The 12,569-nt window shown below is 44.0% G+C and overlaps 2 protein-coding genes across 9 annotated transcripts in view; one reads left to right on the top strand and one right to left on the bottom strand.

Moving 5' to 3' along the window:
* The window catches only part of esrp1 (epithelial splicing regulatory protein 1), a 20,708-nt gene extending 13,611 nt beyond the window's left edge, over nucleotides 1-7,097 (bottom strand). For all 5 annotated transcript variants that reach the window (XM_090189589.1, XM_090189605.1, XM_090189570.1 and 2 more), the window contains exons 1-8: nucleotides 5,865-7,097; nucleotides 5,421-5,549; nucleotides 4,419-4,535; nucleotides 3,640-3,751; nucleotides 2,440-2,619; nucleotides 2,287-2,341; nucleotides 2,034-2,144; nucleotides 1,792-1,924 (exon numbers count right to left, since the gene is read on the bottom strand). In XM_090189589.1, coding sequence (XP_090045715.1) covers nucleotides 1,792-1,924; nucleotides 2,034-2,144; nucleotides 2,287-2,341; nucleotides 2,440-2,619; nucleotides 3,640-3,751; nucleotides 4,419-4,535; nucleotides 5,421-5,549; nucleotides 5,865-5,996 — 969 coding nt within the window. In that variant the 5' untranslated portion in view covers nucleotides 5,997-7,097. The remainder of the gene's footprint in view (nucleotides 1-1,791; nucleotides 1,925-2,033; nucleotides 2,145-2,286; nucleotides 2,342-2,439; nucleotides 2,620-3,639; nucleotides 3,752-4,418; nucleotides 4,536-5,420; nucleotides 5,550-5,864) is intronic.
* LOC110507888 (protein virilizer homolog) overlaps nucleotides 7,053-12,569 on the top strand; it is a 23,470-nt gene continuing 17,953 nt past the window's right edge. For 2 of the 4 annotated variants that reach the window (XM_090189551.1, XM_036938610.2), the window contains exons 1-7: nucleotides 7,053-7,213; nucleotides 7,823-7,935; nucleotides 10,104-10,190; nucleotides 10,855-10,903; nucleotides 11,015-11,177; nucleotides 11,289-11,408; nucleotides 11,598-11,846. In XM_090189551.1, the coding sequence (XP_090045677.1) occupies nucleotides 7,151-7,213; nucleotides 7,823-7,935; nucleotides 10,104-10,190; nucleotides 10,855-10,903; nucleotides 11,015-11,177; nucleotides 11,289-11,408; nucleotides 11,598-11,846 (844 nt within the window). In that variant the 5' untranslated portion in view covers nucleotides 7,053-7,150. The remainder of the gene's footprint in view (nucleotides 7,214-7,822; nucleotides 7,936-10,103; nucleotides 10,191-10,854; nucleotides 10,904-11,014; nucleotides 11,178-11,288; nucleotides 11,409-11,597; nucleotides 11,847-12,569) is intronic. The other 2 variants (XM_090189560.1, XM_090189563.1) reach the window with 2 other exon arrangements.

Here is a 12,569-nt window from a genome sequence, read left to right as displayed (position 1 = left end):
AAGTTGAAAATAGGTTATTAACAGGTTACCTCTATGTATCGATGGTTAGGGTTAGTAAAAGGTTGAAAATAGGTTATTAACAGGCTACCTCTATGTATCGTTGGTTAGTGTTAGGGTTAGTAAAAGGTTGATAATAGGTTATTAACAGGTTACCTCTATGTATCGTTGGTTAGGGTGAGGGTTAGTAATAGGTTGATAATAGGTAATTAATAGGTTACCTCTATGTACCGTTGGTTAGTGTTAGGGTTAGTAATAGGTTGATAATAGGTTATTAACAGGTTACCTCTATGTACCGTTGGTTAGGGTTAGGAATAGGTTGATAATAGGTTATTAACAGGTTACCTCTAAGTACAGTTGGTTAGGGTTATGGTCAGTAATAGGTTATTAACAGGTTACCTCTATGTACAGTTGGTTAGGGTTAGTAATAGGTTGATAATAGGTTATTAACAGGTTACCTCTAAGTACAGTTGGTTAGGGTTATGGTCAGTAATAGGTTATTAACATGTTACCTCTATGTACAGTTGGTTAGGGTTAGTAATAGGTTGATAATAGGTTATTAACAGGTTACCTCTATGTACAGTTGGTTAGGGTTAGTAATAGGTTGATAATAGGTTATTAACAGGTTACCTCTATGTACAGTTGGTTAGGGTTAGTAATAGGTTATTAACAGGTTACCTCTATGTACCGTTGGTTAGGGTTAGTAATAGGTTATTAACAGATGACCTCTATGTATCGATGGTTAGGGTTAGTAATAGGTTGATAATAGGTTATTAACAGGTTACCTCTATGTACAGTTGGTTAGGATTAGTAATAGGTTGATAATAGGTTACCTCTATGTACAGTTGGTTAGGGTTAGTAATAGGTTGATAATAGGTTATTAACAGGTTACCTCTATGTACAGTTGGTTAGGGTTAGTAATAGGTTATTAACAGGTTACCTCTATGTACCGTTGGTTAGGGTTAGTAATAGGTTATTAACAGATGACCTCTATGTATCGATGGTTAGGGTTAGTAATAGGTTGATAATAGGTTATTAACAGATGACCTCTATGTATCGATGGTTAGGGTTAGTAATAGGTTGATAATAGGTTATTAACAGATGACCTCTATGTATCGATGGTTAGGGTTAGTAATAGGTTGATAAAAGGTTATTAACAGATGACCTCTATGTATCGATGGTTAGGGTTAGGGTTAGTAATATGTTGATAATAGGTTATTAACAGGTTACCTCTAAGTACAGTTGGTTAGGGTTATGGTCAGTAATAGGTTATTAACAGGTTACCTCTATGTACAGTTGGTTAGGGTTAGTAATAGGTTGATAATAGGTTACCTCTATGTACAGTTGGTTAGGGTTAGTAATAGGTTGATAATAGGTTATTAACAGGTTACCTATATGTACAGTTGGTTAGGGTTAGTAATAGGTTATTAACAGGTTACCTCTATGTACCGTTGGTTAGGGTTAGTAATAGGTTATTAACAGATGACCTCTATGTATCGATGGTTAGGGTTAGTAATAGGTTGATAATAGGTTATTAACAGATGACCTCTATGTATCGATGGTTAGGGTTAGTAATAGGTTGATAATAGGTTATTAACAGATGACCTGTATGTATCGATGGTTAGGGTTAGGGTTAGTAATAGGTTGATAATAGGTTATTAACAGATGACCTCTATGTATTGATGGTGAGGGTTAGGAATAGGTTGATAATAGGTTATTAACAGATGACCTCTATGTATCGATGGTTAGGGTTAGGGTTAGTAATAGGTTGATAATAGGTTATTAACAGATTACCTCTATGTATCTGTTGCCCATGTGGTGTTTGTGTCTCTGCAGGGCCATGTCTCTGTGCTCTTCACTGATGAAGCGGACCATAGCCTCTCCGTTCCTCCGACCCTGGGCGTTCAGACACAACGCAGCACCACCTCTGGACAACACACAGCATTACAGCTATTAAAACAATTTCAATACACTACACACCATCCTAACAGCAATGAGTCAAACACAACACACCACTAGACACTGAACACACATACTTGGCAATGTTGAGTCCTCTGAAGAAGCGAGCGATGTCCTGGTCAGATGACTGCCACGGCAACCCCCTCGCTCTGATCACTGTGTTGTCACACACACGCTCCATCTTACTGCTACACACACGCGCACACACGGACACACACACACCAGTTAGCATCAAATCACTCACCTGCTCCATCCAACTATGTAAGAACACCAATGAATAGTGTCTTATCATCTACCTTACTGCTAATCTATTTTAACAAGTCTAATTACCAAGTGCCACTTTCAAACTTCTCAGTGACTCTCTCTGGGTTTGAGAATGTGTGACCTACAACAAACAGAAGACCAGAGCAGAAGTCAAAGATAAGCAACAACGACAACATTGTGAGAAAAGTCAGAGTTTGTGTAAGTTAGTGTGTCACTCACATAAGGGTTCCAATAGCAGGGCTAGAACGATGTTGGCCATGGTCTGGACCTGCAGTGCTGCTGTGACCGGTGACAACATGGCCGTCGGATCCAACATGGCCGTCGGATCCAACATGGCCGTTGGATCCAGTACGGTCGGCGGCTCCAATATGGCTACTGGCTCCACAGTTACACTGAGAGCTGAGGAAACCGTGGTCAAGGAGAAAACTACAGGAGAGGAGCAAGCAAGGTGTGTGTGCATGTGTGTGTGTGTTAGTCCTGCTTCCTGGTAGGTGTGTAGGGCTAGTCCTGTTGGCTCAACACACAGCATGTTCCTCTTGGAGCTACAGTGAGACACGTCAATTGTGTCTCTATTTGCATTTCAAAACCTCTAGTCCCACAGCCAACACCCTGAGGCCTGCAGACACCTCCCCCATGGGAGTGTGTTAGTATCACACACACTCTCATGCTCTCTCTCTCTCACAACCACACACGCACGTGTGCGAGCACACACACACACACACATGCACATGCACTAACGGCATGAAGCTACACTACAGAAGCAGGGTTCATGCAAAGCTGTAAAAGTGTCATTTCTGTGAGTGTCATTGCTTTGAGTGTCATTGCTGTGAGTGTCATTGCTGTGAGTGTCACTGCTGTGAGTGCCTTTGCTGTGAGTGTCATTGCTGTGAGTGTCAATGCTGTGAGTGCCTTTGCTGTGAGTGTCTTTGCTGTGAGTGTCTTTGCTGTGAGTGTCTTTGCTGTGAGTGTCTTTGCTGTGAGTGTCTTTGCTGTGAGTGTCTTTGCTGTGAGTGTCTTTGCTGTGAGTGTCTTTGATGTGAGTGTCATTGCTGTGAGTGTCATTGCTGTGAGTGTCATTGCTGTGAGTGTCTTTGCTGTGAGTGTCATTGCTGTGAGTGTCTTTGCTGTGAGTGTCATTGCTGTGAGTGTCTTTGCTGTGAGTGTCTTTACTGTGAGTGTCATTGCTGTGAGTGTCTTTACTGTGAGTGTCATTGCTGTGAGTGTCTTTGCTGTGAGTGTCTTTGCTGTGAGTGTCTTTGCTGTGAGTGTCTTTACTGTGAGTGTCATTGCTGTGAGTATCATTGCTGTGAGTGTCGTTGCTGTGAGTGTCTTTGCTGTGAGTGTCTTTGCTGTGAGTGTCGTTGCTGTGAGTGTCATTGCTGTGAGTGTCTTTGCTGTGTTTCTCAGTTGTAAGGATACATTCTGCCATGTACTGCACCTCCAGGCTCTTGGTGTCTGCAGAGGGGAAGTGCTTCCTGAACTCTTTCCTCAGGTCAAAAAAGGAGTTGAAACATTCTGGCAGTGCCAGGTTCTGCCGAGGAAGACAACTGCAGACATTACAAACTGGGCACAGACGTCAATTCAACGTCTATTCCAAGTTGGTTCAACGTAATTCTATTGAAATGACGTGGAAACAACGTTGATTCAACCAGTGTGTGCCCATACATTAACCCAGGGGAACTGAATGTGGCATGTGCTTGGATCACCAGAGTTTGAGTCTTGCACGGACCAAATAAACTGTAGTATGTTCCTTTAAAAACGATCTGACCATATTGTTATTGATTGAACAGTAGAGAGGAGGAAGAGAATATGTGCAGCCTACCATTGACAGCTGTTAGGTGTTGGGTCGTATCAGGAGCTACGCTGTCTGTTTACTACCCTCATTTACATATTTACTCATGTCAATAAAGTTAGGTTCCCCATGGGTCTGTACATCACACTAGATGTGAGGGGGGGGGGGGGGGGACTCAAGATGTAATATTAGAACGGTGTGTGTGTGTGCACGTATGTGTGTGCGCGTGCGTTAATGTTCAAACAAAGCCAAGAGAATATGTCAAGACAACCTCCCATTTCAACATCATGTAGAGCAGGATCTTGACAAAAGAGCTGACATAACACATTTCTTTATGGTTCTGTGAACACCATACGCTTCTGCTGGAGGTAACTGTGCTCCCCGCCCTGCCAGCCTGTACCCTTACCTTGCCCGCAGCTTCGGGGTGGAGAACCTGGCGAATGTGGAGCTGCCCGTCCGTACACACACACACTGACGTGCCCGCGCCTAAGCTGTTCACCTCATTGGTCAATCTCAGATGGAACTGTTTAAAACATAGGAAGAGAACAGCTACAATGTAAACTCTTTAAATCAAGATCAGATAATACATCTGTAATAAACAATTACAGAACAACTCACTGGTAATATTGAAAATCCACTAACATTTTATTGGTTAAAAGTGTGATCATTATTCTGGTGATGATGAATAACAATGCAGCCATTTATAATCTCATTATTCAGCAAGCGCCATAACGTTGACCACAGTACACAATTTCATCCAATGAGTTATAACTGTTTCCTACTGACTAATAAACAACCTATTAATGCTGTTTATAGACTATTTAAACTGAGTCTACCTTAATGGAAAGTATTACCATGAAGACAAAATATTTACAAAAACATCCAAATATAGGCTTACAAATGACTGCTTGTGATAAAGTCCAACTTGAATGGCTTGTTGTTACTTTCAAGTGGCTGGAAACGATTTGTGAGGTGATGTCATCGATGTTTGTGTGTGTATGTCTATCTATTGTCTTTTGTCTATGTATGGTTTATATTTTTGGTTTCAGAGAACAAGCACTTTAATTGCTGCTAAGCCTCATTATGCAAATTGGTGGTCATTTGCATTACTAAGCTCTCAAGATCCACACCTCCTCATCACTCAATGGACTTTTACAACTATCCCTCAGGCTGTCAAGTGAAATGCCATCAAATCTATAGGGATCGAAAACGATGATTCATTATTAGCCAATTATAATTAGATATCCCAGGATCAAGGCCTAAATAAACAATAAATTGTTATAAAACTCCAATCAATGCATTGGTGCCCCTGATTTCAAGTGAAGGAGGAATGGATGGTAAAGCAGAATATGATGAGTTCAAAAATGTATTTCATAAAAAATCACGAGACAACAGATACCGTCTGTACCTGGTTTAGCGCGTTCTCCAAGCCTGTGACTGTAGAGACAGACTCCTCGCTGTCCTCTCTCTCCCCCAGACAATCTTCTGTAAGGTCAGAGTGCTCAGGCCTTATTAACACCTCATTCACCTTTCCCAACTGGACCAGAGAGAAAACACACACACTTCAGTACATTTAAAATAGCAATGTGTACACTTAAAAACACACTTTAATATTCATAATGGAGTAGCCGATTATGGCACACTTATGATCAGTTTTGTCATTAGACCTCATAAACAAAAGAAAGGTGGTCGTCTATTAAACCAAATAGGGCACATTGACGCAGAGAGCATTCTGGTTATGCTCGATGAATACTTTGTCTTTCTATAGATGACCTCATCTAGCTCCTCCTGAAAAAAATATAGTCATTATCATATTCTCTTAATAAAGAAAGGAAAATATTTTAAAGATGACCTTTTTGTTCTTCAAGTCCACGAGCTGCCACACCAACTGCTCGAGCTCCGTCTCGTCCGAACCCAAGAGGTCTCCGCTCGCGCCAGATGTGGTGGTGAACAACACCGCCAGGTAGTCTACCTGAGCCGTCATTTTCAGGATAAATACAAAAAAAAACTCCTCTAATTACACCCAAAGTAATGGAAAATAACCTACAGCTACACCCCAGAACAGTATAGAACCCAAAGAATCCAGCCACCCACACCCAGACACCTATGCGCAAAGGTGTGCTCAGCAACTCCAGATATTTTTAGTGGCTTCTTGATTGCTTGATAATCTATGCAAAATCTCCGGCACACCTCATCGCAGTGTAATGGCTGAATGTTCCCTTTTTTGTGATGCACCTACCTGTGTGCGCCGCAGACCACGTGACCCAGGTAGCTACCTGCATTGGGCCTATTCATGACGCCGATTCTGTTGCAAAGCGCTTCTTAAACGGAAGCAAAAGGGACGAAATTTGGGACGCATTTGTCCAATAGAAACTCTTATTTTATCTGTGCTTTCGTTTGGTTCTTAACCTGTAAACTGTTTCCATAATGAATATACCCCTTCTCTTTCTGAGTGCTGTCCCTATTGGTGCTTTCAAACAAGTACGTGGCACGGCATCGCGACAAACCCATCGGCCCAATCTGAACAACATACTTGAGAAGAACAACAATCTCATATACTAGCCTACAAACTGACCATTGCCTAGTTTAAAAAAAATCTCTATTCATGAGTAGGCGAGTGCATAGGCTATTTCCAAATGCTACGCTTGGCATATAGGCTGCAGTGGGAAATGTTATTGAAAACAATGTTGTTAATGTTGTTTTCTGAATTTCTGCTACTGCTGAGAAAATATTGAGACCAGCCAATCGTGGCAAATCAGTGACATAATTACAATAAAGTTTATAAGGCCTTTAAAAAAATAAAATAAACAGTGATGAAAAATATGTAGATCCATTGTTTTCATTTAGGCTATTGTAAAATACATATATCAAATTTAAAAGTCAGGCTACTGCCTGTTTTATTACGGCATCTTTAATAATTTATTACGAGAGTGCCATTGCCAGAAGCCTGAATAATGTTGGATGAACTCTCCACTATGCACCGATTTCAGATCAGTTTGTGTTTTTACTCATTAGAAATAAATTCGGTTTAAACTAATTCGGGGTCTGTCTTTACAGAACTGCTTGCCGTCGGGTTTTGAAACCCGGAAACAGTTGTGGCTAGATCCGGAAGTTTACCCCAAGTGAAAACAGAAAAACATGGCGGGGGACACTTTAACGGAGCTACTTTTTCTGGATACGTTCAAACACCAAAGTGCAGAGGTAGCTACATTTGCTAATACCACTTGCTATTTTATCCCAGGAGTGTACTTTGCTGAGATTCCAGTTAGCTAGCTAACTACGACTTCTGATCCCCCCCGTTCCCCTAGGCTAATGCTAACACGGTGGCCACCTTGCATAATAACTCAATCGTCCTTCCAAACTAAGTGTGATGCATTGTTTCCTAAAAAGGTATTACGTTTTTAAGTAGGTCACGGGTTCTTATATTCAGTGGTCTCTTCTACAGTTGCAGCGGGGATAGGGATACGCGAAACTAGCTAGCCATAACAGATAACGGGACAGTCGGCAAGATTGTTTACCCGCTTGCTATTCACACAGCTAACGTGTATGTTTACTTGCTAGTTACACAGACAGTTTTCAGACTGTTGATCTTTACAGATATAGCATACAGTTACTGTCTGCAGATGAATACACGAAATTCCCAGTTGACCCTTTTTGTTTTTGTATGGCACAAAAAGTGCTGACTGTTTTTGTTGTGCGCTAACATGGTCTAAAATAAAAATCGAATCACGTTTTATTTTTCACATACGCTGAATACAACGGATGTGGTAGGCCTTACATTGAAATTATTAAAATGTGTTCTGTCTGTAGCTGACCAATGTGGATGTGATGCGGTTCCCGTGTGGGGTCCTGATCACAGAGGTGCGCGTCATTCCTCCTGGAATTAAAGCACACACCAGCCTGCCAGACAACCGGGCATTCGGGTAAGAAACCATCATTCAAGGTGTATAAGGGATAGCTAAATAAATATATACTACTAGCTATGTGCATGTGACATCTGAGACTGGGATGTGTATGAGGGGAACTTCAGGGGCCTCAAACAATCATGCATAGGCACAAATATGTTCGTAAACCATGCGTGGGATCATTTCCACGCAAAGTGTGCGATTTATCAATATGAACATTTGCCATGACCGTGCTCACACAGTGCCATGTGGTGGAATAATGCCTTGATCACACCTACAGCCTCATTGCGCAAAATGGTACGAGCGTCATCTGGATATGTGTTCAACATAAGTTCAACATTCACCTTCTGCTACCATTAATGTCAAACAGTCTACCATACAATTTGATGCATAAATTCAATAAATCCAATGTATGCACCACATAGAACAGACTGTTACGCAATTCTGCAAGGCAAACGCAGCATTCCATTGGGACTTCTAGTGTACCAAAACGCAATGACGCTGTAGGTGTGATCGAGGGGTAAGTGAACTGTCAAGCGTAGAATGGGGGGGAAATATATGTGTAAAATGTCTGAAATTGTGATGGAGTAATAATTCAATCATTTTTCAATGTCATTGTATTTCCATTGTGAATTCATGCAACATATCTTGACAGGCATATCAATGCCAGTGCATTTTTTACTATAATAATTCACATAAAGTACAGTCATTTGTTACATGTTTTATTTAACTAGCAAGTCAGTTAAGAACATATTTACAATGACGGCCTACCCCGGCCAAACCCAGACGGTGCTGGGCCAATTGTGTGCCACCCTATGGGACGCCCAATCATGTGGTACAGCCTGGATTCAAACCACGGACTGTAGTGACGCCTCTTGCACTGAGATGCAGTGCCCTAGACCGCTGCGCCACTCGGGAGCCCAAAGTTAGAGGCACGTGTGAAAGTGAAACCATTATTGAAATATGATTAAAGACTTGAAATAATGGGAAATTGAATGAGAGGTTGATCAAATTTTACATATATTTAACAGATGTTATTGCAAGTGTAGTGAAATGCTTGTGTTCGTAGCTCCAACAGCAGTAGGATCTGTGCAGTAGTATGATCTTTCTCAGAAAGTACTGATTGGTTTTGGGAAATTATATCTGATGAGACAATCTTATAGGATTTTTATAAGGACTTAAGACTTACCTTAAAAAGGCAACCGCATGCCATTCCGGTGCACAGCCAAGTGCTGTCCACCCTCAGGTCTTCGATGAGACAGTGTTTTGGATGCATTCATCAGTAAAACGAACTGTAACGTACAATTTCCTTACACCGTCGCCCAACAGGTTGAAGTCAAGAGGGGTTTCTTTGCCATCAATGGGTTCCCAAATACGAACGGAGCAATAGACGGCACCCACATCGCCATAAAAGCACCATCCTAAAACGAGTTGAACTATGTGGACAGAAAAGGCTTCCACTCTTAATGTGCAGGTGATCATTTATGTGATGGGCAGAAGACGCTGCTGAATGTGGTGGCCAATGTTGGCCTATACGCCTACAGAAAGGAGCTGTTCAGGATGGATGGCTTAATCCTGACTGTTGTCTACTCATTTGATGTAGATTTGCCATTGCTAACGCAACTCATTGTCTTAATGGTTTTACTGGTCAAGCCACAACTGAAAGAGACAAATAAAACCTTTTGGTTGTACTCAATCTCTGACACTAGTACCTACTATTTTCTTAGCTTTCTTTGGTTGCGACGTTGTATATCCTGGTACGGTGTGGTATATTCCCCACAGGCTTTAAAGGGATGATTTTGACCATGTATGATTAATTGGGGGCACTGCAAAATGCAAATAACCAAGGTCGTGCACGAGCACTGAGGCTGAGAACATTTGGTATTTATCAACGATTATCTCCTTCCAGTGTACGCATGAAGCTCGTAGGATTGTTTGATAAATCACACTTTTTCTATGTTTACGAACATTCTAAATTCTGTTCGTAAGAAGTATTTTATAGAAGTTTCTTCGCATTATTGATAAATGAGGCCCCAGAGCTGTAATATTCAGTTTGGCCTCATTCTCCCCGGGGTAGTTGGGCGATTTGTGAGGTAATCGTAACCGGACAGACGAGAACTCTCATATGGCTGAAAGGGGGGGGTCTGAGTGGTGATGTCATATCCTGTTCCTGTCTGTGTTTCCAGGGAGACATCGCCTCATTCCTTCCAGCTGGAGCTTTTCTTTAACAACCTCACTAAACCCAGCAGCGCCTGCTTCCACAGACTGGGCAGGTCAGTAACACTTTGTACATTCTATTTGAATTGAATGTGTTTGTGTAAAAGACATATACAACAGAAATGTACAATGTGGACCCAGAGGATAGCACTTAAAAGTATTCATTAAAGCACTTGTTTCCAAAGAGTGGTTCTCCACTATACCTCTACTTCTCTCAAGCTCTGTATCCCTCTCTCTCTACCTCTTCCTCTCTCTGTCTGCATCCCTCTCTCTCTACCTCTTCCTCTGTCTCTCTCTGTTGCTCCTGCCCTCCCAGCATCTGTCTATTTCTCTCTACCCACCCCTCCCATTTTTTCACTTCCCAGAATGTGTCTATAAAAATATTTGAGAGCTCAAGTCTCACCTGTAGAAGCTGTCAGGGCAGAGACCAATCTGTGACTACTGTCTTAGTCCTTGTTCACTCCGAGACGGGTCGCCAGACACTTAGCCCTGTTGCTGCACCTGCAGAATCACACACAACAGAATACAGAACTCAGAATGCCACATCGATCATTCCAACCAAGAAAACAGGCACAACTTAATGTTAGTCAAGCTCTCACAGGCCGTGGTTCACCTGAGAGAGAACTTGCAGTACACCAGCCCCTCTACTGTAGCCTGCTCCACTACTAATGGAAATGTGATAATTCTGTCTCTCTTTCTCTCGCTGTCTCGTCCTTACAGTTTTGAATATGACGAAAACAAGTCCATCGTTTTCAGGCCCAATGGAAAGGTAAAGACTCCTTCCCCCTCTGTCTGTAGAAAGGTCACTGTTCTCTCTACAGGTGAACTGTGTTGTGTGTGTCGCTGTGTGTTTGTAATGGTGAGTGTGTGTGTTGTGTAGGTGAACACAGATGGTCTGGTGCTGCGTGGATGGTACACCAGTCTGACGGTGGCAGTGTACGGTACAGCAGAAAGGTCACATGGTCACGACCGGGACTCTCCCCCACCTCCCCCTCCCCCACCCCCCCAACAACAGACGGGCCTCAAGAGGATCATCAAACAAGGTGAGTAAAGACTCATAGTAGGGTTGCCAGGATACCACTATCACAATACTATCATATTTTCCATGGCAAAAAGGAAAACACAAGGTGGACTCAACTGTGTGTGTGTCTCAGAGTGGGATAAGGAGGAGCAGTATAATGGCAGTCCCCCCAGACCAGCTCCCAGAGGCCCCCGCACCCCTCCTGGACCGCCCCCACCAGATGATGATGATGAGGAGCCGGTCCCAGTGACCGGTAACACACACACTTCTCTGCGTCTCTATGTTCATCTCACAGGGACAGATTTCATACTGTATATTCAACTAGCTAACCTTGCCAAAAGAAACGTTTCCATGTATTTGTGCAAGCTTGTATCCGTGTATACCTGATGCCCTCTTTGGTTGCCTTGATAACCGACTGTGGTGTCCATGGTGACTGTCTCAGTTGGAGTGGCCAAGGCGGAGCCGACTGAAAGAGGGGAGGACTACCTGGAGGCGGTCTCACCTGAGCGCAGCTCACTGCCTGCCGACGAACCCTACTCAGACGCCGAGCCTGAGGAAGAGGGAGAGGAGGAAGAGGATGAAGAGCCGGAAGAAGAGGACGATGCACGGACGGAGTGTAGCGCCCCTGAGGATGAGGAGGAGGAAGAGGAGGAGGATGAGGGTGAGGAGGAGGAGGAAGAGATGGAGGAAGGTAGGGGGGCTCCTGTGTGACCGCAGGACAGACAGTGTGTGTGTGCTCTGGCATGCTGCTCAGACCCCTCCACACTACACCCTGCTCAGATCCCTCAACCCTACACCCCGCTCAGACCCCTCCACCCTACACCCTGCTCAGACCCCTCCACCCTACACCCTGCTCAGACCCCTACACCCTGCTCAGACCCCTCAACCCTACACCCTGCTCAGGCCCCTCAACCCTACACCCCGCTCAGACCCCTCCACCCTACACCCCGCTCAGACCCCTCCACCCTACACCCTGCTCAGACCCCTACACCCTGCTCAGACCCCTCAACCCTACACCCTGCTCAGACCCCTCAACCCTACACCCTGCTCAGACCCCTCCACCCTACACCCTGCTCAGACCCCTCCACCCTACACCCCGCTCAGACCCCTCCACCCTACACCCTGCTCAGACCCCTACACCCTGCTCAGACCCCTGCACCCTACACCCTGCTTAGACCCCTACACCCTGCTCAGACCCCTCCACCCTACACCCTGCTCAGACCCCTCAGCCCTACACCCTGCTCAGACCCCTCAACCCTACACCCTGCTCAGACCCCTCAACCCTACACCCTGCTCAGACCCCTCAACCCTCAACCCTACACCCTGCTCAGACCCCTCAACCCTACACCCTGCTCAGACCCCTCAACCCTACACCCTGCTCAGACCCCTCCACCCTACACCCTACTCAGACCCC

Source organism: Oncorhynchus mykiss, chromosome 2 (genome assembly GCF_057628025.1).
Source record: "Oncorhynchus mykiss isolate SJ-2025 chromosome 2, ASM5762802v1, whole genome shotgun sequence".
Classification (NCBI taxonomy): Eukaryota; Metazoa; Chordata; class Actinopteri; order Salmoniformes; family Salmonidae; genus Oncorhynchus; species Oncorhynchus mykiss.
Note: the sequence above shows the minus strand (reverse complement) of the source record. Positions and strands in the feature narration are given on the sequence as shown.